Genomic DNA, 25976 nt, shown 5'->3' on the forward strand with positions numbered 1-25976 from the left:
TCCCCTAGTCGCCACAATCCGGCGCCTGTTCAGGTTAATGCACCCTAACCAGCATGTCTTTCAGAATGTGGGAGGAAACCGGAGCACCCGGAGGAAACCCACGCAGACATGGGGAGAATGCGCAAACTCTGCACAGACAGTGACCCAAGCCGGGAATCGAACCTGGGTCCCTGGCGCTGTGAAGCAGCAGTGCTAACCACTGTGCTACCGTGCCGCCCCACTCTTTCTAGTGCCATATATATTGAACCTGCCTCCATCACAATCCAGGCCGTGCATTCCAGACCCCAATCACTCGCTGGGTGAAAATGTTTATTTCCTCACGTCACATTTGCTTCTTTTGCCAAGCACTTCAAATCATGGCGGCCAAATCTAGTGCTCGATTGGCTGTACAGCTGGCAGCAATGCCTCGAGTGGGAGACCTATTGTGGCTGGCGTGGCATGGTGCTTGCAGTTGCTAGGCCACAGGGGGAGCCCCACGTACTATTCTATCAGGCAAGTGGGACAACAAGGATGTAGGCACAGCCATTAAAATTTAAACAACTGTCATTAAGAATTGAACAGATGTAAAAGCACCAACATATGCATTACCAGCCAGGTTAACATAATGCAAGAATTGTTTATACTTGCAGCAGTGTTTGAATACAGTCAAATAGACAATGCTGTTGCATCATCATCAGGCTTTTATTCATTTCTGGGACATGGGTGTCGCTGGCTGGCCAGCATTTATTGCCCATCCCCTGGAGGGCAGTTGAGAGTCGATGACACTGCAAAACAGGAGTTTGCTGTCCTGGAAAAACGCTCCAAGTGTACTTTTACATGTCAATTATTTTTTTTAAAAAATCAACTTTGGGACTGTACTTATGGGCTGCTTTGACTCGCTGGCTGCACAGGAACGCTGCCCCAGATGGGACTGAGTTCCGCCACGTCGCTGGGGGAAGGGGAAATTCTGTCATGACATTATTGAAAATTATGCTTATTCTACTGGAGGTACTTTCTCCCCCTTCCTTCGATCTCTCTTTGCACTGCCGTGAGCTAATGAAGGCAGGTGGATTGGTTCCCCGAGGCTGCTCCGTAATGACGCCATCAGCAGCAGAATCCAACAAACCGGGTGCTTTTCTCACCTCATTTATGAACTCTTCATCCAGCTCTGACCAATGGAACAAAGGGTCTCTCCTCTGTCAGCCGTACGTGAAATTAGTTGGGCAATTTCAACTGATTTTAAAGTTTTTTTTTAAAAGTTTATTTTTTAGTGTCACAAGTAAGATTTAACACTCCAATGAAGTTACTGTGAAAACCCCCTAGTTGCCACACTCCGGCACCTGTTCGGGTCAATGCATCCAACCAGCACGAGAAAACCGGAGCACCCGGGAGGAAGCCCTCGCAGGCACGGGGAGAATGTGCAAACTCCACCCGGTAAGAAGTCTCACAACACCAGGTTAAAATCCAACAGGTTTATTTGGTAGCATGAGCTTTCGGAGCGCTGCCCCTTCATCAGGTGAAGCCTAGTTAAGCAACTCACCTGATAAAGGGGCAGCGCTCCGAAAGCTCGTGATACCAAATAAACCTGTTGGACTTTAACCTGGTGTTGTGAGACTTCTTACTGTGCCCACCCCAGTCCAACGCCGGCATCTCCACATCAAACTCCACACAGACAGTGACCCAAGTCGGCAATTGAACCCGGGTCCCTGGAGCTGTGAGGCAGCAGTGCTAACCACTGTGCCGCCCACTTTTCCCTTCAGCTTTTTCAGTTCAGATTTTTCCCTTCAGTTCTCCTGCACCATCTGTAGGAATAGGTCTGCTCTCCACACTTCCTCTTGGTATACTCTATGGAGATCATTTGGGGACCTTTGCAATGGTTTCATCTGCGATTTCAGCTCTTAAACTCTCTCTAAATATATCACCCCTGCGAAGGGAAGTGATAGCATATTGTTAATGTCACTGGACCAGTAATCCAGAGGCCCCAGCTAATGCTCATATATCACCAGTAATGGTGACCATGCACTCATAACCCACTGTCATAAAAACTCCATCTGGTTCACTAATGACCTTTACAGAAGGAAATCTGCTGTCCTTACCTCATCTGGCCTACATGGGACTACAGACTCACAACGTGATTGACTCCGAAATGGCCTAGCAACCTACTCAGAGGTATCAAACCGCGACAGAAAAGGAGTAAAACCGGACAGACCAACTGGACCTCAGCACCAAAAACGACAACGGCACACCCAGCCCCGTCAACCCTGCAAAGTCCTACTTACTAACATCCGGAAGCTTGTGCCAAAATTGGGGGAGCTGCCTCGCAGAGTAGTCAAGCAACAGCCTGATATAGTCATGCTCATTGACACAGATAATGTTCTAGAAACCAGCATTACCATTCCTAGGTATGTCCTGTCCAACCGGAAGGACAGACCTAGCAGAGGTAGTGGTGTACAGTCAGAGAACAAGAAGCAATACTTTTCACTGTATGTTAATACATGTGATAATAATAAATCAAACCAAGGAGGGAGTTGTGCTGAGAGTCCTCAACATTAACTCCGGACCTCAGTATGCTTCAAACATAGATGAGGAAATCTCCTGATTACCATATCCCCTGCCCTGACAGCTGATGAGTCAGTATTCCCCCATGTTGAACCCCATTTGAAAGGCTCACTGAGGGTAGCGGCACGGGTAGCACAGTGGTTAGCATTGCTGCCTCACACCAGCTGGGACCCAGGTTCAATTCCCGGCTCGGGTCACTGTCTGTGTGGAGTTTGCACGTTCTCCCCGCGTCTGCGTGGGCTTCTTCCGGTTTCCTCCCACACTCCAAGGATGTGCGGATTAGGCTGATTGGCCATGCTAAATTTCCCCTTAGAGTCAGGGGGATTAGTGGGTAAAAATACTTGGGTTACGGGGATAGTTGTCGGTGCAGGCTCGATGGGCCGAATGGCATCCTCCTACACTGTAGGGATTCTATGAGTAGCAAGAGCACAGAATGTACTCTGGGTGGCGGAACTTCAACATGCATCACCAAGAGGTGCTTGGTAGCACCATTACTGACAAAAGTGGCCAAATCCTGAAGGACATAGTTGCAAGACGGAAAAATCTACTTGATCTTGTTTTCACTAATCTATTTGTCGCAGAAGACAGGATTGGAGAGTAACCGTCGCACAGTCCTTGGGTCGACCTACCGTCACATTGAGGAAACCCTACATCGTGTTCTGTGGCACTACCACCGTGCTAATTGGAATAGATTTCGAACAGATCTAAATCAAAACTGAGCATCCATAAGGTACTTTTGGGCCGTCAGCAGCAGCAGAATTGTATTCAACCACAATCTAACTTCATGGCCTGGTATATCTACCATTCCCATCAAGGTGGGGGAATCAACTCTGCTTCAAATGAAGAGTCAACTGCAGGACTTGAAATACCCAAAATTGAGGTGTCAATTAAAGCTACTTGAATGCCTCCTTCAACAGCAACCTCCATCATTTGGAATGAAGAGCTCGTCATATGAGGAACGGTTGAGGACTCTGGGTCTGTCACTTGTTGGAGTTTAGAAGGATGAGGGGGGATCTTACTGAAACTTACAGGATACTGCAAGGCCTGGATAGAGTGGACGTGGAGAGGATGTTTCCGCTAGTAGGAAAAACTAGAACCCGAGGGCACAACCTCAGGCTAAAGGGACGATCCTTTAAAACAGAGATGAGGAGGAATTTCTTCAGCCAGAGAGTGGTGAATCTGTGGAACTTTTTGCCGCAGAAGGCTGTGGAGGCCAAGTCATTGAGTGTCTTTAAGACAGAGATAGATAAGTTCTTGATTAATAAGAGGATCAGGGGTGATGGGGAAAAGGCAGGAGAATGGGAATGAGAAAAAAATCAGCCAAGATTGAATGGCGGAGCAGACTCGATGGGCCGAGTGGCCCAATTCTGCTCCTATGTCTTATGGTATGAGATGATGTGGAGATGCCGGCGTTGGACTGGGGTAAACACAGTAAGAGTTTTAACAACACCAGGTTAAAGTTTAACCTGGTGTTGTTAAAACTCTTACTTATGGCATGAGGGCAGTTGGCACGTGGGAGCACCACTTCCCCTCCAGACCACTCACCATCTTGACTTGGAAATATATTAGCATTCCTTCACTGTTGCTGGGTCAAATCCAGGAACGCCCTCCCTAACCCTGCAAGTGTGCCTGTAGTACCATGTGGACTGCAGCAGTTCGAGAAGGCAGCTCACCCCGCCACCTTCTCAAGGGCAATTAGGGATGGGCAATAAACGCTGGGCCCAGCCAATGATGCACACAACCTGTGAAAGAATACATTTCTGAAGAGTCGATCACTGTAGGGAATTGTTCCAGTTAAAGTAAACTCAAGTACATTAAGATCTGTAGCACATAATACTGACAAGTAAAGGGTACTTACATGTTGCATGCATTCATCACTGGACATGTCTCTGCTGTGCAGAACTCAGAGATAGCACTGTACTGCAGGTTTATGTGATTGAAGAATGTCATTGCTGTCAAAACAAAAATAATTGGGAACACATATGTGAGGCAATGTTACAATCTAAATTAATTATTGTAATAATAATGCCCTGCTTTATTTTCAATGGCTGCCTCCATATCTAAGGAGTAGCACGACTAATACTGGGTATCTGGGTGTTATTAGGATCTAAGCTCCAGCTTTATCTCTTTATTTCTCCAAATGCCATGTTAGTGTGTAATCCTCCCCAACGGATCTGTCCGGGTACTTTCAATGTATGACACGCCAGCAGTTGATGCGTCACTCTCATTTGTTGCCCTCGTGGGGGGCATTCTCTTGCCTCCAAATTACCATGCTCCCCCACCTTCCAACAACTTAATAAAACAAAACCGAGTATATTTCTAAGGAGTCAGAAAACCTAATGCCTCCTCTCTTTCAGATTTAGCAGTGTTTCCATTTTAAAAAATAAATATTTCCTTCCTTCTCACCCCTTAACTCTTCCCACCCTTACTCCCCCTGGCAAAAATAAACAAACATTTTCTTGGATGATCAGAGAATCACAGAACCCTACAGTGCAGGAGGTCATTCGGCCCATCGAGTCTGCACCAACCACAATCCTACCCAGACCCTATCCCCACAACCCCATGTATATACCCTGCTAGTCCCCTGACACTAAGGGGCAATTTATCCTGGCCAATCCCACCTAATCTGCACATCTTTGGACTGATAGTTGTCTACCTGATACACTGCAGGAAAGGATAACCCGAGGCATGGTACATTGGGGAGACCATGCAGACGCTATGACAACGGATGAATGAACATCTTCTCTTCCTGTTGGGGAACACTTCAGCAGTCACGGGCATTCAGCCTCTGATCTTCGGGTAAGCATTCTCCAAGGCGGCCTTCACGACACACGACAACGCAGATTCGCTGAGCAAAAACTGATAGCCAAATTCTGCACACACGAGGACGGCCTCAACCGGGATCTTGGGTTCATGTCACACTATCTGTAACCCCCACAACTTGCCTGGGCTTGCAAAATCTCACTAACTGTCCTGGCTGGAGACAATACACATCTCTTTAAACCTGTGCTTAACCCTCTCTCCACTCACATTGTCTGTACCTTTAAGACTTGATTACCTGTAAACACTCACATTCCAACCATTATCTTGTAAATTGAGTTTGTGTCTTTATGTGCCCTTTTTGTGAACAGAACTCCCACTCACTCACCTGATGAAGGAGCAGCGCTCTGAAAGCTTGTGGCTTGTGCTACCAAATAAACCTGTTGGACTTTAACCTGGTGTTGTGAGACTTCTTACAGCATTTATTGCCCAAACCTAGTTGCCCTTGGAGAGCAGTTGAGAGTCAACCACATTGCTGTGGCTCTGGAATCACATGTAGGCCAGACCGGGTAAGGATGGCGGATTTCCTTCCCTAAAGGGACATGAGTGAACCAGATGGGTTTTTCCGACAATCGACAATAGTTTCATGGTCATCAGTAGATTCTGAATCCCAGATTTTTTTTATTGAATTCAAATTCCATCACCTGCTGTGGTGAGATTCTAATCCGGGTCCCCAGAACATTAGCTTTTTAAAAAAATTAAATCGAGGGACATGGGTGTCGCTGGCTGGGCCAGCATTTTTTGCCCATCCCCAGTTGCCCTTGGAGGGCAGTTGAGTCAACCACATTGCAGTGGCTCTGGAGACACATGTAGGCCAGACCGGGTAAGGACAGCAGATTTCCTTCGCTAAAGGACATTAGTGAACCAGATGGGTTTTTCCGACAATCGACAATGGTCATCGGTGATTCTTAATCCCAGATTTCTTTTATTGAATTCAAATCCCACAACCTGCCGTGACGGGGTTCGAACCCGGGTCCCCACAACATTAGCTGAGTTTCTGGATTAATAGTCTAGTGATAATACCACTAGGCTATTGCCTCCCCAGGATGCCGGCCAATGAGCACAAGGTCAATGGTGTTGTTCTGGTCTGAGTAAAGTCCGGAGGAGGTCTACAATGTGGCTGACAACTCAGTGGAGGCAGTCCACAGCATGTATTGGTAATTAATCTGAATTATGTTGGGAGCCAAGAATGAAGCACAGCAAGTCTTTAATGGGAGTGTTCACAATGGCACAAAGCAAAAGAATGGAAAATCAATACTCCACATTAATGGCTTCACTGCCTGAAGGAGCGAGCCAGAGAGTTTCAAGTTCAGTCTTGACTGGTGTCCCATTATTGAGGAAAGAGTACATGAATAGAACAGATTGCACAAGAAACCGGTTATACTTTTACTGACCCCTCCAGTGACTCACGGTCATGGCTTGTGGTTTATGTAAAAAAAAAAGGTCTAACTGTAGGATGTGCTGTTCAAAACAACTGCAAAACCCCTATAATTGGATGAACAAAAACAAGATGTGTCTCATTCAGTCATGATAAGTCAGTGCCTTGCTCACCACAAGTATGTATGAGCTATATTATTTGTTAAAAACAAAACAGAGAAAGTGAAAGGGGGGAAAAGAAAAAAACATTAAAGTTTCTGTAATACACAGCAGGCTAGTCAGCAGCTGGAAAAATAAGGCAATGCTGTGTTTGATAAGAGATCGCCGAACAGAGTGGCTGAAGGCAGTATCATCCAGAAAGACAGCAGTCATATGGGAACATCACAACCCACAAGTCCCCCTCAAAGCCACACGCGGTCCGGGCTGAAGTTTAAGTTAAGTTTATTTATTAGTGTCACAAGTTGGCTTACATTAACACTGCAATGAAGTTACTGTGAAAATCCTCTAGTCGCTACACTCTGGTGCCAGTTCAGGTATATTGAGGGAGAATTTAGCATGGCTGATGCATCTAACAGCACATCTTTCAGACTGTGGGGGGGAAAGCGGAGCACCCGGAGGAAACCCATGCAGACACGGGGAGAAGGTGCAGACTCCGCACACACAGTGACCCAAGCCAGGAATTGAACCTGAGTCCCTGGCGCTATGAAGCAGCAGTGTTAACCCCACTGTGCCATCATGCCGCATGACCCGTTCCTTTACTGTCGCTGGCATCCCCTCCTAACAAGCCCACCACCCCAACCCCCCCATGCGCACCCCCCTCCACACCTCATATACCCCACCCCCAACCATTACCCACTCTGCACCACACACCTTCGCACCACCACAACCACATGGACTGCAGTGGTTTAAGAAGACAGCTCACTATCACCTTCTCAAGGGCAATTAGGAACAAGCAACACAAGTCAAGTCGGTGACGCCCTCAACCCATCAAAACATTTTTTTCTTAGAAACTAGTGCCAAAGGCAGTATTTAATCTATAGATATTCACCTTCGTCACTGCATGGACAGAAGGAAAAGAGGAGAATCAACTGACATTCTCTAAGGCCTTTGCAAATATCTTCTTCCTTAGAAGACCACTGGGACATTTTCAAGAGCAGCTACAAGGTGTCTGGATCATAGAATCCCTACAGAGCAGAAGGAGACCATTCGGCCCATCGAGTCTGCACCGACCACAATCCCACCCAGACCCTATTCCTGTAACCTCACGTATTTAACCTGCTAATCCCCCTGACACTAGAGTCAATTTAGCATGGCCAATCCGCCTAACCCTGCACATCTCTGGAGGAAACCGGAGCACGTGGAGGAAATCCACGCAGACACGGGGAGAATGTGCAAACTCCACACAGTTGGCTCACCCAATTTCATCTCCATATCCCCTACCCCATGGAAGTTGTTAGCCTTTACCTGAACATACCTCGGAAATCCCCGTAAGGAACGCTGGAAGAGAATAAATCCCACACCTGCCAAACATTACCTCCAAAGCACCGGTGTCACCATACCATTCCATTGCTGAGAACCTTTGGTTTATTGTGAGGTTTACTTACTGTTATTGGCCAACCATTCATTCTGGTCAATCTCGCTAGGCAAGCTCACAAGCATGGGCAAATCTGCATCAGACACTCGGGCTGAGGTGTACTCTGCCTCCAAATACAACTTCTTCTCTTCAGTCGAAGGCAGCTTTTCATCCGGCTTTGATTTTGCAGTCTTCCTGAGGGCAAAAAAGATAAACCACAAATAAAATCAGAAACAGGTTTCAAACACTGCAGCATAAAATGTGTTCTAGGTCAAAGTCAGTGATGTCCTCTGTTATTCTAATCTACCATCATTAGTCATAACAGTAGAGGGAGAATTGATGTCTGTAAGAAGCCAACAGGACTAGAATCATAGAATCCCTATGGTGCAGAAGGAGGCCATTCAGCCCATCGAGCCTGCACCAACAATAATCCCACCCAGGCCCTATCCCTGTAACCCTATGTATTTACCCTAGCTAGTCCCCCTGACACAAAGGGGCAATTTAGCATGGCCAATCAACCTAGCCAGCACATCTTTGGACTGTGGGAGGAAACCAGAGCACCCGGAGGAAACCCACGCAGACATGGGGAGAACATGCAGACTCCACACAGTCACCCGAGGCTGGAATCGAACCCTCATCCCTGGCGCTGAGAGGCAGCAGTGCTAACCATTGTGCCACTGTGAGGTAACTCCAATCCAATTCCCATTGATACCATGGCATATTACAATGTTAATGCTCAAACTTTGGAACACCATAACCATTTTAACATCTCTTGCTCTTAGATAGGAAATGAGAAAAAAATGCTGATTTTTCTTTCTACGACCTACTTCCCCCACCCCAACAGCTCTGCCTTCCCTTTCTTCAAAACAACTTATCTATGCTCCTCTGACTTTATTCCCATGTTCCTCCCAAGCTGCAAGATGAAGCACCTTAGAACAGTCGCCTCCCTCCCCCTTCAACATGTTGAAATCAAAACTCGTCACTCCATCTCTTTCCTTTTTAGTTTCTCAAAACTGTTCCACCTGCCTCCCTCCGTCTTCCCAATATCCTACAATCTACTGGCTTTTAAAGCCAATTGCGGCATTGCATAAACAACGACCGAATGTTCCACTCGATCTTTCTTTTCAATCCTTCCCATCTGGGTGTCCAGCTCTGTCCTATCCCTGTAACCCCATGTATTTACCCTGCTAATCCCCCTGACAATAAAGGGGAAATTTAGCATGGACAATCAACCTAGCCCACACATCTTTGGACTGTGTGGTCCAAAGATGGTCTTGCCCTTCACTCTGGAATCTCGATAGCAAAAGATTTTATTTTATTTTGCCCAAATGATTTATAAAGCTGGTGCACCCTTGTCACCACACTGCATACTTTCTTGCAAAGTCAATCATGGCCACACTATCCTTCATGAGACTGCGCATATCTCTTCCATTTCTTTCCAATTTTCTTAGATTTCACTGTTTCACTCCACCACAGCCACCTGTTATGGGCTGCCAACACTCCAGGATTGCCTTGTAATCTCCAAGATTTAGAATAGAACAGAATCCCTACAGTCAGGAGGCCATTTGTCCCATCGAGTCTGCACCGACAACAATCCCACCCAGGCCCTACCCCTGTAACCCCATGTATTTACCCTGCTAGTCCCCCTGACACGAAAGGACAATTTAGCATGGCCAATCAGCCTAACCTTTGGACTGTGGCAGGAAACCGGAACATCTGGAGGAAACACGGGGAGAACGTGCAAACTCCACAGACAGTAACCCAAGGGTGGAATTGAACCCGGGTCCCTGGTGCCGTGAGGCAGCAGTGCTAACCACTGTGCCACTCATCATTAAGACTAATTTCTGGGAAACTATGATGAGCAAACCCAGGAGAAAAATCATAGGACTGATAAAAAAAAATGTTTTTAAAATTGTTTGGTTATTAATAATAAAAATGTGAGCTGAGGGGGGGAATAAAGGGGATGTTTAACAGTCAAAAATCATCCAATCAGTAATAGTCTATTTGCTTTCCGATTGGTTTGGGATGTCAGCATGGGCTTGTGGGGTGCCAGTGGATAGTTGACACTAGATAGAGTTAGCAACTTTACCAACTCCCTTTTGTAGACATTTTCCCCTTTGATTATTACAATTAGAGTCATAGAATAGAATCATAGATCTCTAGAGTGCAGAAAGAGGCCATTCAGCCCATCGAGTCTGCACTGACAACAATCCCACCCAGGCCCTAACCCTGTAACCCCATGTATTTACCCTGCTAGTCCCCCTGACATTAAGGGACAATTTACTATAGCCAATCAACCTGTACGTTTTCGGACTGAGAGGAAACCGGAGCACCCGGAGGAAACTCACGCAGACACGGGGAGAACGTGCAAACTCTACACAGTCACCCAAGGCTGGAATTGAACCTGGGTCCCTGACGCTGTGAGGCAGTGGCACTAACCTCCGTGCCACCCTCCACCACTGGTCCGTGCCTACTCACCCATCCCTCCTTTACAATAACGCAGCCCTGATATGAAGAGATTATACATAAAGAGAAGCTATTTTCCTCGAGCAACCTAAATGACCCACATCAGACATGTTACATTCACAGCATTCCAGTTCTGAAAAACAAACATGAAGTAGATTGTGAAAATTACCCCAATTTCTTTTTTTTGCAAGAATATAAAATAAATAAGGGACCATCCGAAAACAATGTGGCTGAAATTGAGAGTTCAGTATCTACTTTTTGTGGTGCTATGCATTAGTATGCCCCCATGCAGTAGCACAAAAATACATTTAAAGGAAACCAGACCAACTCTAGCCATTCTGCTCACTTCACAAGGTCATACAGTAGGAGTCTTTTCCACACTACCACTCAGGAAATTACCGGTGATGCACAAGTTCATGGTTCAGTCGGGAGAAAGGGAAATCAAAAGCAAAGGTTACAACGTTTTTCCAAATTAAAACCTTCTTGTTCAGCACACCTGAATTAACGCCACCATGTCACACACTTCCACACACCAGGGCCAAATGCAACCTTCTTAAAACAGCAACAAAGAACACCTGACAGGAAGGGCTGTCATTAAATATACACCAAGTAGCTGCAAAAGGCATTTAGCAAGAAGAGCAAAACAATGAAATCTCTTAAAAATAACATCTTTTCTCAAAATGCCTCGAAGTACCCCAAGGAAATGTCTTAAAAGTCCGTAAGACGTGCTGGTTAGATGCACTGGCCTTGTTAGATTCGCCCTCAGTGTACCCGAGCAGGTGCCGCTAGGGCGAGACCGGAACTTCCCGCCTGAGGTCAAAGGAGATTTCCATTGTCAGACCCTCGCCCGCTCCAATTCCGTGGTGGGTGAGGTGATAGGGTTCCGCTCCCCGTGTCTGCGTGGGTTTCCTCCGGTGCTCCGGTTTCCTCCCGCACTCCAAAGATGTGCGGGTTAGGTGCATTGGCCATGTTAAATTGCCCCTTAGTGTTGGGGGGACTAGCAGGGTAAATACAAGGGGTTATGGGGATAGGGCCTGGGTGAGATTATAGTCGGTGCAGACTCGATGGGCCGGATGGCCTCCTTCTGCACTGTAGGATTCTATGTTTCTCCCTCAGTGTACCCGAACAGGTGCTGGTGTGTGGCGACTAGGGGATTTTCACAGCAACTTCATTGCAGTGTTAATGTAAGCCTACTTGTGACACTAATAAATAAAACTTTTTTTTAAAAACCTTAAAACTTAACAAAATACACAGGTTACCGAATGAATATTATTCTATCGCTGTATCAGCTCTTAGCTACCCTGAATGAAAATGCTCCTCAGTGAATGTCAACTTCCAGAGCACAAGTCATGACTGCTCTTATTCAGAGTCTAAGGGCCATCAATACATTGTGGAGCTTTGGGACAGGGTACAAGTGTGGAGAGGGAAGGGGGTGGGCATATGGCAGAACATGGTAAGGTTTTTTAAATAATCTAGCAGGGCTGCACCTTCATAGAATGTACTGAGACTTGCTGTTTGCAAAACCCTGTTTTCACCCAATTGCCAATCCTGTGATAGAGTAAAATGGACAGAATTAAACCCAGGGAAACATTAATAGCTTGAAATTAAGAAGATCAACACCATTCAGGACAAAGAACAGAAGAGCGTAAAGGCATAAGAAAACAGGAGCAGTTTGCCATCTCACCCCGCTAGCCTCCTCTGCTATCTGCTTGATTGGTAACCCCATCCACCATCTTAAAACAATCCATATTCACCAACAGTGTACCATGGCGACAGTGTGTACTCAATCAAGGCTGTTTTGACAGTACTGTCCAAACCTCCACTATCTGGAGGGACATGAGCTGCAAGTGCATGGGATTCCATAACCTGGAGTTCCCTCCAAGTCACACACTAACCTGAATTTGACCATTTGGTCAAAAGGCTGGAACTTCCTACCTAACAGCAGCGGGAGTGCTTTCAGCGGAATGCAATGGTCCGAGAAGGCAACTCACCATCATCTCAAGGGGAAACTCGCAATGGGCAATAAAAGCTGGTCTTCCATGATCCTTCTTAAAAAGCTTTGATAGGTAACGAACTATACAACATGGCCTAAAATAAATAATAATAGATAACATGCCACACAAATCACTTTTCCGTCAGCCTGGGCTCCAGCATCTCTATTCGTCTTCTTGCTCCCAATTCCCAAAAAAAAACCAGGGAATCCACTTTGTCACTTTCAACTCCAGCCTCGTGCACAGTTCCATCCATACGTCAACACTTGTGATTCCAAAGAAGTGCTAAATTGCCCACAGTGGCACAGTGGTTAGCAGCGCCAGGGACCTGGGTTCGATTCCCAGCTTGGGCCACTGTCTGTACGGAGTCTGCACATTCTCCCCCGTGTCTGCGTGGATTTCCTCCGGGTGCTCCGGTTTCTTCCCACGGCTCGAAAGACGTGCTGGTTAGGGTGCATTGGTCATGCTACATTCTCCCTTAATGTACCCAAACAGGCACCGGAGTGAGGCGACTGGGGGATTTCCACAGCAACTTGCAGCGTTAATGTGAGGCTACTTGTGACACTAATAAAAAATAAACTTTAAACCTGAGTGCCAGGGGGATTAGCAGGGTAGTATTTGGGGTTACGGGGATAGGGCAATGGGTGAGATTGTTGTCGGTGCAGACTTGATGGGCCGAATGGCCTCTTTCTGCACTGTAGGGATTGTATGATTCTAACTCTGTTACATTTCTCACCTTGCTGCTTAGTTGTCTTCATCCCATTTGCCATGCAATTGCAATGCTCCCTGGTCTGTAACGCTGTTGTGAGCCACATCGTAAGAGCTTTTTTTTAAAAAAGCGAGGCAGCAATTAAAATTTGATGACTAGGTTCAACAACTTGGACAATCAAAAGCCATTCCTTTTATCTCTCCTCTCCCGAATGACAAATCCCTTTAATTGTTAGTTGAATGCTATTTCTTACATTGTCATCTTCCCTGGAAGCAAACTGATGTAATGGCAAGGAGAAAAAAACATACTTTTTGAGAATTGAAAATTAAACTGACTCAAGGTTAAAAAGAGAGAGGGAAGATTTTAAACAAAAAGAGAAAAGTGAGGAACAAAAGGAAAAGAGAGCGAACAGATATATGGGCGCACAATCAAAAGTGAATGAAGAGAGGCAGGTATCTTGAGCAGATTGTTTTTAGCTCACTAACGCAAGTGTGCAGATTTCCCCGGGGCTGTTGCAGCCGTACGAGTTCAGGCTTGCTGCATTCCAAGATTAATCATCTCGGTTTGATTCTCAGCCCCTCTCTTGTCTACTCCGCTGCTTGCTTACTGTCAGTTACCAGACAGCACCTGGGCCAGACCCACCTCATGGGCCACAAACTGCCTTGGCAGGAGGGAATTACTAACTACCCCAGAGGGTTAGGGAATTTTGCAGGAGTCACGTGAAGGGTTGGAGAGCGTGTCTCTTGCAACTGACAAAAAGTCTGCACCTTGAGGGAAGTTGGTTGTTTGATACGAAGGAATTAATCCTTTTGTGCTTTTACAAGTTCATATTTCAAAGCATCTGTCATTGAAGTTAGCAAAGATCAGGCACTGTTCCAGAGACGGGGCAGTGAGCACTGTCAGTAGCTTGTTAGAACAAGTAAAATGGACATAACAAAATTAATTTTCTTTTAATCATCTTTATTTTCCTCTTCTCATTTGAAGATGGCGACTTGCAATGGAATACGATTCCAAGAGTTCTGCTCACCCTCTTGTATTGAACCTAGTGGCCATTCTTCCATCTGAACTTAAAGAGTCTGAATCAGTAAACTAGCTAACTGGGGGGGGGGGGGGAGGGGGGGGGGAGGAGAGGTGTGTGCGGCATGCAGCTGAACAGAAGTAGCAGGCCTCAAACAGATAACACTGGCCAGAATTTTACCATCTCGCCCGCCACGGGAATCGGAGCGGGCGAGGGGGCAGACCATGGGAAAGGTCCGTTGACCTCGGGCGGGATTTTACGGTTTCGGGACGAGCGAGGCCGTAAATTCCCGCCCACTGTCTTATTATCAGAGCTTTCTAGACAGTACTAAGATAGTAAGAACCCCGGAAGATTTTTCTTCTAACTCAGAATGTTGAGGCAGCCAATTGCATCCCAACCATCAACATGAACAGCTGAAAAAGCCAGGGGTCGAATCATCGAGCGCGTCCGAAAGGTAGACTGAGACTTCAGAGAATCCCTACAGTGCAGACAGAGGCCATTCGGCCCATAGAGTCTGCACCGACCACAACCCCACCCAGGCCCTATTCCCGTAACCCCACATATTTACCCTGCTGATCCCCCTGACACTAGGGTCAACTTAGCACAGCCAATCAACCTAACCTGCACATTTTTGGACTGTGGGAGGAAATGGGACCACCCGGAGGAAACCCACGCAGACATGGGGAGAATGTGCAAACTCACACAGACAGTCACCCGAGCCGGAATTAAACCCAGGTCCCTGGCACTGTGAGGGCAGCAGTGCTAACCACTGTGCCACCCGACTTGTGTTTAGATATCTTGAGGAACCAGATGAGCGTCCATAAGATTATCAATTCTAAATTCTATCCTATGACAAATCATGTATTTGCTCATTTGAAAAATTCTGCAGATTACACAGAAGCATCTGTGTGTCTGTGGATCATTTAGATACAATTTTTAAAAAGGAGGTTGCTGGCAAAACTGGTGCTGTATGCAAAACTGATTCCAGTTTGAAGGGCGTATTGATATAGTCAATAGTTATGTCATCAGAAATCACTAGTTAAACAAACAACTCATCAAGGGTATGCAGGTTGGGTGAATTGGCCATGCTAAATTGCCCCTTAGTTTCTCAAGATGTGGAGATTAGATGCATGGGGTCAAGGGGTAGGGTACGGTGGTGGGCCTGGGTAATATACTCTGTCAGAGAGTCGGTGCAGACTTGATGGGCCTCCTTCTGCACTGTAGGGATTCTATGAAGTAGATGAACCATGCTGGCCAGACACAGCACAGCCTCCAGTCTCCACTGAGTTAATTAATTCGGGTTACGGTAGAGACATTACAATTAGTCTCAGTGCTGCTTTACTAGGAAAGGGGGAAATTAACTGGGGTTGGTGCTTCGGAGCAGTAGCCAGTAACTTTGAGCTGAATGTGTGCTTTTCTGTAACGACACCTCCCCACCACCTACCCCCAAGTAACTTGCTGCCAAAAACCACACAATGGATAATGGTCACTATTTTGGTCTTGGACTGAGGATTGCCATGAATTGGTCCTCAGGACTCATCTACATGTTCAGGGCAAGCTGCTTCATCTCCATAGGTAGCTTGACCCGAAAGAAAAATCAATTTTAGGCTCTCCATCTTCAGTTGCTGTCTGGATATATCCCAGAAGGGGCTCTGGCCGAACAACAGCTTGGAGTCAGCTGGTGATTGTAAGGACTAAGAATAAAAGACATGGCTGCAGGAGTAGGTCATGTGATCCCCCAACCCTGCTTCACCATTCAATAAGATCATGGCCAATCTTCTATATCAAATCCATGTTCCTGTCCTATCCCTATATCCCCATGATTCCCTTAGTATCCAAGAATTTATCAATCTCAATCTTGAATATACCCAAATGAAAATTCCAAAGATTCACAACCCTCAAAGTGACAATGTTTCTCCTTATCTCAGTCCTAAATGGCTGACCCCTTTATCCTGACACTATGACCCTTAGTTTTAGACTCCCCAGCCTGGGAAAACAGACTCTCAGCATCTACCAGTCAAACACTAAGGCTGGAATGATTCGGCCGTTCACGCCAGTGGGATTTTCCCATCCCGCTGCAGTGAACGGAGATTTGGCTGGGCGCCAAACTCTCCGACCTCGCTGCAGTGGGAGCGTGGCGTGATCGGCCAGTAAGATCGTGCCTTAAGAATTTTATATAACTTCAATGCCACCACCTCACATTTATCTAAACTTCAAAGAATATACACCCATTTTACTCAACTCAAATGATGATGGGGGAGCACTTCGGAGCTTTCTGACTCCACAGAAAATGCTTTGACTTTAAATTCTTTCTAAAATTAAAATTCACCATTAGTTAGCAGCTGCGGGAGCAACTGAAACAGACGTACACATTTAGCAGTGGAATCAATGCTTGTCTAGACTAGGCGCAAGGTGCTCACTGCTAACGAGATACTTGAACTTTCTACTTGTTCTTTGCCTGAAAAATGGGTGCAACACAAGTTATTTTCTAATCCAAACGTCTATACTGTCTAAATCTTTCAGGAGAGGGAAAGAGAAATTGGTAAAATCACAGATAAACTGCCAGAAGAAGAGCAACATTTTCTGTAACCACTTTTTAAAAAGATGGTCACCAGTTACTTTGAGAAAATGATGTATATGGCTTGGCTGCCTGAAGAATGTTACAAGGCAACTTTGAAGGAGAGAGGCTGACTTAACCCAACTTGAGTAGCTTCTCAAAATATCTGGAATGCAGGAGGTGCATATTCCAGCCTGAATTATCCTTTCTAAGTTAAATATAGGTAAATTACGGCCTGTCGCCTCTCGGATTACATCAAAGCATAATATTCAGTGGGTGTGTGAAATCTTCACAATATGCCCTTTTAAACGGTGGAAAAGGAACCAATTACAGATTCCACCAAACCAAATGCGGGCTGTGGGTGGGGAGAGTACTCAGTGTATAACGTTAGGGTGACACACTGGTGATTATGGATGGTGGGGACAATTTAAGATGAGAATATCACAGAAGCAACACACTACACAACGTATATTGCACTTTTCCTATACGCTAAATAAGTTTAGCAACACTGGCTACAATTTGGGAATGGAGGGTGTTTCTTTGGCTGTTTCGGAAGTTTGCCTTTGCCCACGTTTGGGTGCTAAATGGCCCCTTAGTGTCAAGGGGACTAACAGGGTAAATACGTGGGGTTACAGGATAAGGTCTGGGTGGGATTACGAGATAGGGGCCTGGGTGGGATTGTTGCTGGTGCAGGCTCGGTGGGCCGAATGGCCTCCTTCTGTACTGTAGGGATTCTATGTAAGATGTCAGAGCAGACAGGTTCCTATAACTTGAAATAAAGTTGCTATTGCACCATGTGATTTGAAGTGCATTCACCTTTTGGGATTGATGTACTTGGATCAACAACCCATATGAAATACATTACACAGGTGTAACATAGATGGAGGGGATTAATCTATGTTGCAAAGCTGGCGAATGTATCACAACCTCGAACACCCCCCCCCCCCCCGCCACCAAACGTTTTCACAACACTCGGCAAGTATTCAAACTGTAATTACCAACTTTTCTTTCCCACTACCATTATCGTTTCAAGAGGGACAAAGTCTGCATATCTGAGCTGCTTTAACGAATGAATAGTGCGGAAATCGATCCCAGGCAAATTATAGCAAAGGACACAAACACCAGGCAACACAGGAGAACACAGAAGGAATCACATGGAATTTTTCACCCAGCGGATAATGACATTATTGAATAAGTTACCAGGGAAGGCCGTTGCAGTAGATAACGTGGACAGTTAGACAAGTTCTGGGGAGAAAAGGGATTGACAAATAAAGTGAGGTGGCAGGTAGATGGGATTGATCTGAGAAAAGGACCCGATTACTTTTCCCATTTCATAACGTGGTTATCCGAGAGGAGGGTACTGTAATACTCCACCTTTAGATTGAGAGAGATATGTCTATAAAGTATTAAAGCATCAAATTACTTTCAGCTACGTTAAGACTTAGCAACATTTTTAAAGCTTACGGAATATTGTTTCAGAAAACTCTTGCCAAACTGTGACGTACACAGAGTACAACACCAATAGATTTGCTAAAGTTATTCACCATCTTCTCCCCCACTTTTTGTAAACCTGTAATTTTACAAAAAATCCACGTCTTTGAACCCAGCAACAAAACAAAGGATAGTACTGTATGGAAACCCAGACTCTGGTCAGCCTCTTGCACCTTCCAAACCGATATTGAATATCCCCCAGCACACAATGGACTGCTGGCAGCAGAAAGAAAGTATTGAATACAATATGAAACCGTAGACAAGGACCCCATAAATACTACTTGGGACGCTTCAAAAAGTGGCATTTTATAGTGCCAGATGTCCTGGCAACACAGTTAGTAAAAATGAAGTGTACCGGAACCGTACAAACCAAGAAGGTCTCAGGTTCCACTGCCAGTTTGTGCTGAACTTGTTCATCTCAGCCTGGATCGCAGTGTGGATTCTATAGCCGGCCTCAGCATTTCTAGATTAGGGACAGGTCATCTGGCTGAGGCTACCATTCCTGTACCCTAAACCTGGTACAAAAACAGAAAATGCTGGAAAATCTCAGCAGGTCTGACAGCATCTGTAGAAAGAGAGAATAGAGCCAACGATTCGAGTCTGGATGACCCTTCATGACGAAGGTACATATGTGGGGCCACGGCGATAGGGCCAGGGTGGGATTGTTGTCGGTGCAGACTCGATGGGCTGAATGACCTCCTTTTGCACTGTAGGAATTCTACGACTCTATGATCTGGGGCGGCACGGTGGCACAGTGGTTAGCACTGCTGCCTCGCAGCAAGTATTCTGTAACTTGATTATGTGTCTCTGTGCCCTGTTTGAGAGCACATTTCCACTCCATCTGACGAAGGAGCAGCGCTCCGAAAGCTCATGGTATTTGCTACCAAATAAACCTGTTGGACTTTAACCTGGTGTTGTTAAAACTCTTACTGGCCTCACATCGCCAGGGACCCGGGTTCGATTCCCAGCTTGGGTCACCGTCTGTGCGGAGTCTGCACGTTCTCCCCGTGTCTGTGTGGGTTTCCTCCGGGTGCTCCGGTTTCCTCCCACAGTCTGGAAGATGTGCTGGTTAGGTGCATTGGCCATGCTAAATTCTCTCTGTGTACCCGAACAGGTGCCGGAGTGTGGCGACTAGGGGATTTTCACAGTAACTTCATTGCAGTGTTAATGTAAGCCTTACTTGTGACTAATAAACTTTTTTTTAAAACTTTAAATTTTGATGGGCCGAGTGGCCTCCTTCTGCACTGTAGGGATTCTGTGATTCTAAGTCTTATCGAACTCGAAACGTTAACTCCGTTCTTTCTCTCCACAGATTCTGCCAGACCTGCTGAGTTTTTTTCCAGCATTTTGTTTTCATCTGACTCCCTTGTACCTACATCTTTGACGTTCATCAGGAACAAGAACCCCAGTCGATTTCTGGGGTGAAATGTGTTCTTTTTAAAAAAAACAAACTACCCAGATAGCTGAACGCCCTGTGAAATGTTCCCTGAGACAGTGCACTCACCTGGTGTCAGTCAGCACTACTGCATACAGCACGTACAGCAGTGCTAAAATACATGCTCTGTTGTTTGGGCTGTTCTGATAGTTAACCGTTTCCAAATACCTACCAGCGAACACAACCCAGAGCATTTAACCGCCTTGCCAACAGTACACAATCTAAAAAACAGCATTTTCAACAGATTATCCCGGGTTACAAGTTTTGTTTGGCATATTATGGGCAGAAAGGGACTTCGTCCAATCTCTTAATTTTAGTTCCCTCTCGCTGCAGGACTTTAAAGGGAAGCAGAGAAGACAAATCATTTACACTTCAATTGACAGATTTCAGATTAGAGGCTGTACTGAAATACTCAGACACAGGGGAGGGGGGTAGGGTAGGAATCTGGATCCCAAGGATCAGCAGTCCGATTCAAAGTTCGCAACAGCATTCTCTTTCCAATGCAACTGCACAAACAATCCTTCCGTTTCCCTCTTACTTTCTTACCTTTTCTTGTAGCCCAGTGCCTTCCCTACAGCCTGTAGGACCATTCTGCACTGCTCCAGGGCCCCCCTGTTATTTCACTCAACTGCCAGATTGGAGGAAACGCACACAAAAAAAGCCCACCCGGCACAATAGCATGTGCAAAGTGTTCCCCCCCCCCCTCTCTGTAACACAGCAAGCTCAAACCACTCTGCAAACTAGTTTGACTGCATTTGATGTGCTTATACGACTGGCTCCCAAAGAGGACCCAATCGGAGCGCAGGCTGTGGCTGCTGCCACGACAACACAAAGCAAAGACCTTAGGGAGCGTCTGTAAATTGAACCCAACACAAAGAAGTCATCCTTGTCTCCGAAGGGACTTTGTGCAAAGAGAGTGAGCCAATATAGTGCCATTAATTGTGTCACAGAAACACTCCTCTCTCTGGTTATAACATTCAGCGCTGTCCACTCGAAATATGGAACATATTTGGTTCTAAAGTATGAATGAGAACAAAAATTCCACCCAAGCCATTATATTATAATGTTACACTTCACAATTTATTATTATTAATCATTTGCTCAAATTTCTCCCACCACGGTAAGGGGCAATAGATTTCTCCCAGCAGTAGTTTATCCTATACAACTCAACAGGGCAGTCTATGATTGCTTGATGGGTGCTAACACCATGGCTGTGTGAAAACTTGATGCACTAACTATTATGCTTTACTGAAACTCTAATAACATGACTAAAACCAGGTTTTAAAACCAATGTTGTGTAACTCAAATAATGATCTACTGTGAATCCACAAGAAATCTTCCTTGCTCATTCAAAGCGACACAGCCAATCCCCACACTGACAAGTTACACAGGGACAGAACCCTGTTAGGTAGAAAGCTCTTTACCCAGAAAAGAGTGTGCCTGTGAAACAAGTTGCCAAGTTCTTTCAAGCAAAAACTGGTCCTGTTTCTGATAATGGACAGAGTACCAGGCTACTAGTCTGGGACTAGTCTTGTTTGCCCAAAAGAGGCTGGAAGAATTGCTCTGCTTTCCCCCATCTAATTGGCCAGGGTTCTTAATCTGTTTTTCTCCTCAGTCTCCCAGATGATGTTATTATTCAGGAAAGGGTAGGGAATGTATGCAGTAAGCGCCACAATTAGATGGAAGCAAAATACTGCGGATGCTGGAGTGTGAAACAAAAACAGAAAATGCCGGAAGATCTCAGCAGGTCTGACAGCATCTGTGGAGAGAGAATAGAGCCAACGTTTTGAGTCAGTTGAAACATTGCTGGAATCTTATCGCACTGTCCGCCACATGAATCGGAGTGGGCGAGCGGCAGACCATGGGAAGGTCTGTTGACCTTGGGCAGGAATTTATGGTATTGGGACGAGCAAGACTGTAAAATCCCATCCATTGGCTCTATTCTCTCTCCACAAATGTTGTCAGACCTGCTGAGATTTTCCAGTATTTTCTGTTTTTGTCGCATTTGGCTGGGCTGTTATGGTGTTCTTGTCTGTTTTTAAATTTATTTATTAGTGTCACAAGTAGGCTTACATTAACACTGCACTGAAGTTAATGTGAAAATCCCCTAGTTGCCACACTCCGGCCCCTTCACATATGTAAGTATAGTGTTCAACTCATCTCCGAGAGAACCTCTGCGCATCCTTTGCAGAAAAGCTGACAATTCATTACATTCACTCTCCACCAGTGGCAGCAGGCAAGGGGATGCTAGTAAGAGGCAGGGCTTTCCAAATATTCACACGGGCGGCGCAGTGGCTGGCTCTGCTGCCTCACAGCGCCAGGGACCCGGGTTCAATTCCGGCCTTGGTCTGTGTGGAGTTTGTACATTCTCCCCGTGTCTGCGTGGGTTTCCTCTGGGTGCTCCGGTTTCCTCCCGCAGTCCAACGATGTGCGGTTTAAGTTGATTGGCCATGATAAATTGGCCCTAGTGTCAGGGGATTAGCAGGGTAAATACGTGGGGTTATGGGAATAGGGCCCGAGTGAGATTGTGCAGTGTCGATGGGCCGAATGGCCTCCTTCTGCACCGTCGGGATTCTATTCTATGAAATAAAAACACTCTCTTCATTATGATGTGGAGATGTCGGCATTGGATTAGGGTGGGCACAGTACGAAGTCTCACAACACCAGGTTAAAGTGCAATAGGTTTATTTGGTATCACAAGCTTTCATAGAAATCATAGAAACCCTACAGTGCAGAAGGAGGCCATTCGGCCCATCGAGTCTGCACCGACCACAATCCCACCCAGGCCCTACCCCCACATATTTACCCGCTCAACCCTCTAACCTGCGCATCCCAGGATTCTAAGGGGCAATTTTTAACCTGGCCAATCAACCTAACCCGCACATCTTTGGACTGTGGGAGGAAACCGGAGCACCCGGAGGAAACCCACGCAGACACGAGGAGAATGTGCAAACTCCACACAGACAGTGACCCGAGCCGGGAATCGAACCCAGGACCCTGGAGCTGTGAAGCAGCAGTGCTAACCACTGTGCTACCGTGCCGCCCTTGTGACACTTTCGGAGCGCTGCTCCTTCATCAGGTGACTTTTCCTGACAGAAGGTGATGGGAGAGAATGTCCGGGGTGCATGGGGTCCTTGATTATGCTGGCTGCTTTGCCGAGGCAGTGGAAAGTATAGACAGAGTCAATGGATGGGAGGCTGGTTTGCGTGATGGATTAGGCTACATTCACGACCTTTTGTAGTTCCTTACGGTCTTGGGCAAGCAGGAGCCATACCAAGCTGTGATACAACCAGAAAGAAAGAAGAAGAGAAAGAGCGTCCTGTGTTTATCAATGATTTTGATACAAGCCCAGTGAGGATATCACTGTAGAGGCCCCCAAAATAAAGAGGTGCAGTTCATTCATTAGATTTGAGGATAAGGGAAAGGGGAATGAAATGGGCTAAACAAAAAGCAGCTGGAATTCAATGCCTGCAAATGTGAGATGATGCATTTTGTGAAAAGGAAGAGCGGTAATTACGCTTGGTGATGAAGAAGAGCAGAGGGATGTAGGGGATACGGTTTTATAGGACAGTAAAAGCAGCAAAGGCTATTAAAAGCTAATGGAATTCTGGACCTCATCACAAGCGGGAAAGAACATAAAAGTCAAAAGGTAATGATCAGCTCACATAAAACCTTAACAAGACCCCAGTTAAAAGTCTGCATGCAGTATTGGACTGCACACTCACAGTAAGGATATTTATAGAAAGAGTACAACATAGGTTGGATTTCCAGCTGTATGAAGAAATAAAAATGCGAAGACTGGAAAAGTTGGGGCTTATTACGTTTAGAATAAAGGAATGATTTGATAGTCTATTAGTGTCACAAGTGGGCCAAATGGCCACCTTCTGCACTGTAGGGATTCTACGGGCGGCACGGTAGCACAGTGGTTAGCACTGCTGCTTCACAGCTCCAGGGTCCCAGGTTCGATTCCCGGCTCGGGTCACTGTCTGTGTGGAGTTTGCACATTCTCCTCGTGTCTGCGTGGGTTTCCTCCGGGTGCTCTGGTTTCCTCCCACAGTCCAAAGATGTGCGGGTTAGGTTGATTGGCCAGGTTAAAAAAAATTGCCCCTTAGAGTCCTGAGATGCATAGGTTAGAGGGATTAGTGGGTAAATATGTGGGGGTAGGGCCTGGGTGGGATTGTGGTCGGTGCAGACTCGATGGGCCGAATGGCCTCCTTCTGCACTGTAGGGTTTCTATGATTTCTATGATACTGGAAGGACAAAGTGGTCTACATAGAGACAATATGAGAGTGAGAAAATTGTCACCGGCAAGCCTTGTGTATCACATTGCTTAATTTCAGTAAATTGAAAGTATGAATTTTCCTTTGCTGACAAGTTGATATGGAAAGCTAAAGTCAAGATGGTGAGATTCACAGATAACAACATTTCAGTGTAAGGATTCCAACAAGTAACTGAAGAAACTTGCAGAGAGGTCCACAAGTTAGTGAGATCTTGTGACCTATCTGGTATTGAAGACTGGTTAACCAATCAATCGAATACAATCGGTCAGCTCAGTTGGCTGGACAGCTGGTTCGTAATGCGGAGCAACACCAACAGTGTGGGTTCAATTCCCGTATTGACCTTCTCAATCTTGCCCCTCACCTAAGGTGTGGCGACCCTCAGGTTAAAAATGTTTATTTATTAGTGTCACAAGTAGGTTTACATTCACACTGCAATGAAGCTACTGTGAAAATCCCCTAATGGCCACACTCCGGCATCTGTTCGGATAGACTAAGGGAGAATTTAGCATGGCTGATGCACCTAACCAGCACGTCTTTGGACTACGGGAGGAAACCGGAACACCCCGAGGAAAGCTACGCAGACACAGGGAGAACGTGCAAACTCCACACAGACAGTGACCCCAAGCCGAGAATCGAACCCGGGTCCCTAACGCTGTGAAGCAGCAGCGCTAACCCACTGTGCCACCCTCACCACCAGTCGCACCCTCACAGGAACAACAGCTCCTATCTGTTAAAACGCAGAGCAGTTTGCATCAGTATCTTTTATTTTTCAGAGAGACAGTTAACATACTATTTCCCATATTCTATGGCTATCTAACGAGCCACTCCTGTTGTCTTTAAGAGCTGAGAATTTTGTGAAGAAGCAGAATGCCCTGGTCGCTAGTAGATAGTTAATGTTTGAAATCCAGCCAAAACAATTTGCACGAGACTAGATCCTCGATTACAGACTGAAAACTTTAGACCCAACAATGATTGCACAAACTCTGGGCATGTCAGGGCTTCACATAAACATGCTACCTGAAAAAAAAGTGCTGGACATTTTTCTGAAGGACATTGCTTACAAGATAGAGATTTAAAAAAACAGATTCAGAAACCACAAAGGCATAGGACATTCAGCAAAATCTGGCATGGAAAAAGTGATTGCAAATCTGAAATGAGCCAACAATTTTTAAAAAATTGTTTATTTCTCTTCCCAGATCACCTCTGATTTGATTTGTCACATGCATCGGATACAATGAAAAGTATTGTTTCTTGCACACTATACAGACAAAGCATACCGTTCATAGAGTTATCAGGGGAGAAGGAAAGGAGAGGATGCAGAATGTAGTGTTACAGTCATAGCTAGGCTGCAGGGAAAGATCAACTTAGTGCAAGGTCAGTCCATTCAAAAGTCTGACAGCAGCAGGGAAGAAGCTGTTCTTGAGTTGGTTGGTACGTGAACTCAGACTTTGGTATCTTTTTCCTGACGGAAGAAGGTGGAAGAGAGAATGTCTGGGGTGCGTGGGGTCCTTGATTATGCTGGCTGCTTTGCCGAGGCAGCAGAAAGTGTAGACGGGTGTCAACGATGGGAGACTGGTCTGCGTGATGGACTGGGCTACGTTCATGACTCTTTGTAGATTTTTTGCAGTCTTGGGCAGAGCAGGAAACATACTAAGCTGTGATACAACCGGAAAGGATATTTTCTGTGGTGCATCAGTAAAAATTGGTGAGCGTCGTAGCGG

The 25976-nt window shown here is 45.9% G+C and overlaps 1 protein-coding gene across 2 annotated transcripts in view; it reads right to left on the reverse strand.

Moving 5' to 3' along the window:
* LOC144488652 (MOB kinase activator 2-like) overlaps window positions 1-20689 on the reverse strand; it is a 28278-nt gene extending 7589 nt beyond the window's left edge. For both annotated transcript variants that reach the window (XM_078206724.1, XM_078206723.1), the window contains exons 1-3: window positions 20522-20689; window positions 8340-8503; window positions 4397-4490 (exon numbers count right to left, since the gene is read on the reverse strand). In XM_078206724.1, the coding sequence (XP_078062850.1) occupies window positions 4397-4490; window positions 8340-8503; window positions 20522-20565 (302 nt within the window). In that variant the 5' untranslated portion in view covers window positions 20566-20689. The remainder of the gene's footprint in view (window positions 1-4396; window positions 4491-8339; window positions 8504-20521) is intronic.
* Window positions 20690-25976: the final 5287 nt, after the last annotated feature.

The sequence above is a fragment of the Mustelus asterias genome, unplaced genomic scaffold (genome assembly GCF_964213995.1).
Source record: "Mustelus asterias unplaced genomic scaffold, sMusAst1.hap1.1 HAP1_SCAFFOLD_1741, whole genome shotgun sequence".
NCBI lineage: Eukaryota > Metazoa > Chordata > Chondrichthyes > Carcharhiniformes > Triakidae > Mustelus > Mustelus asterias.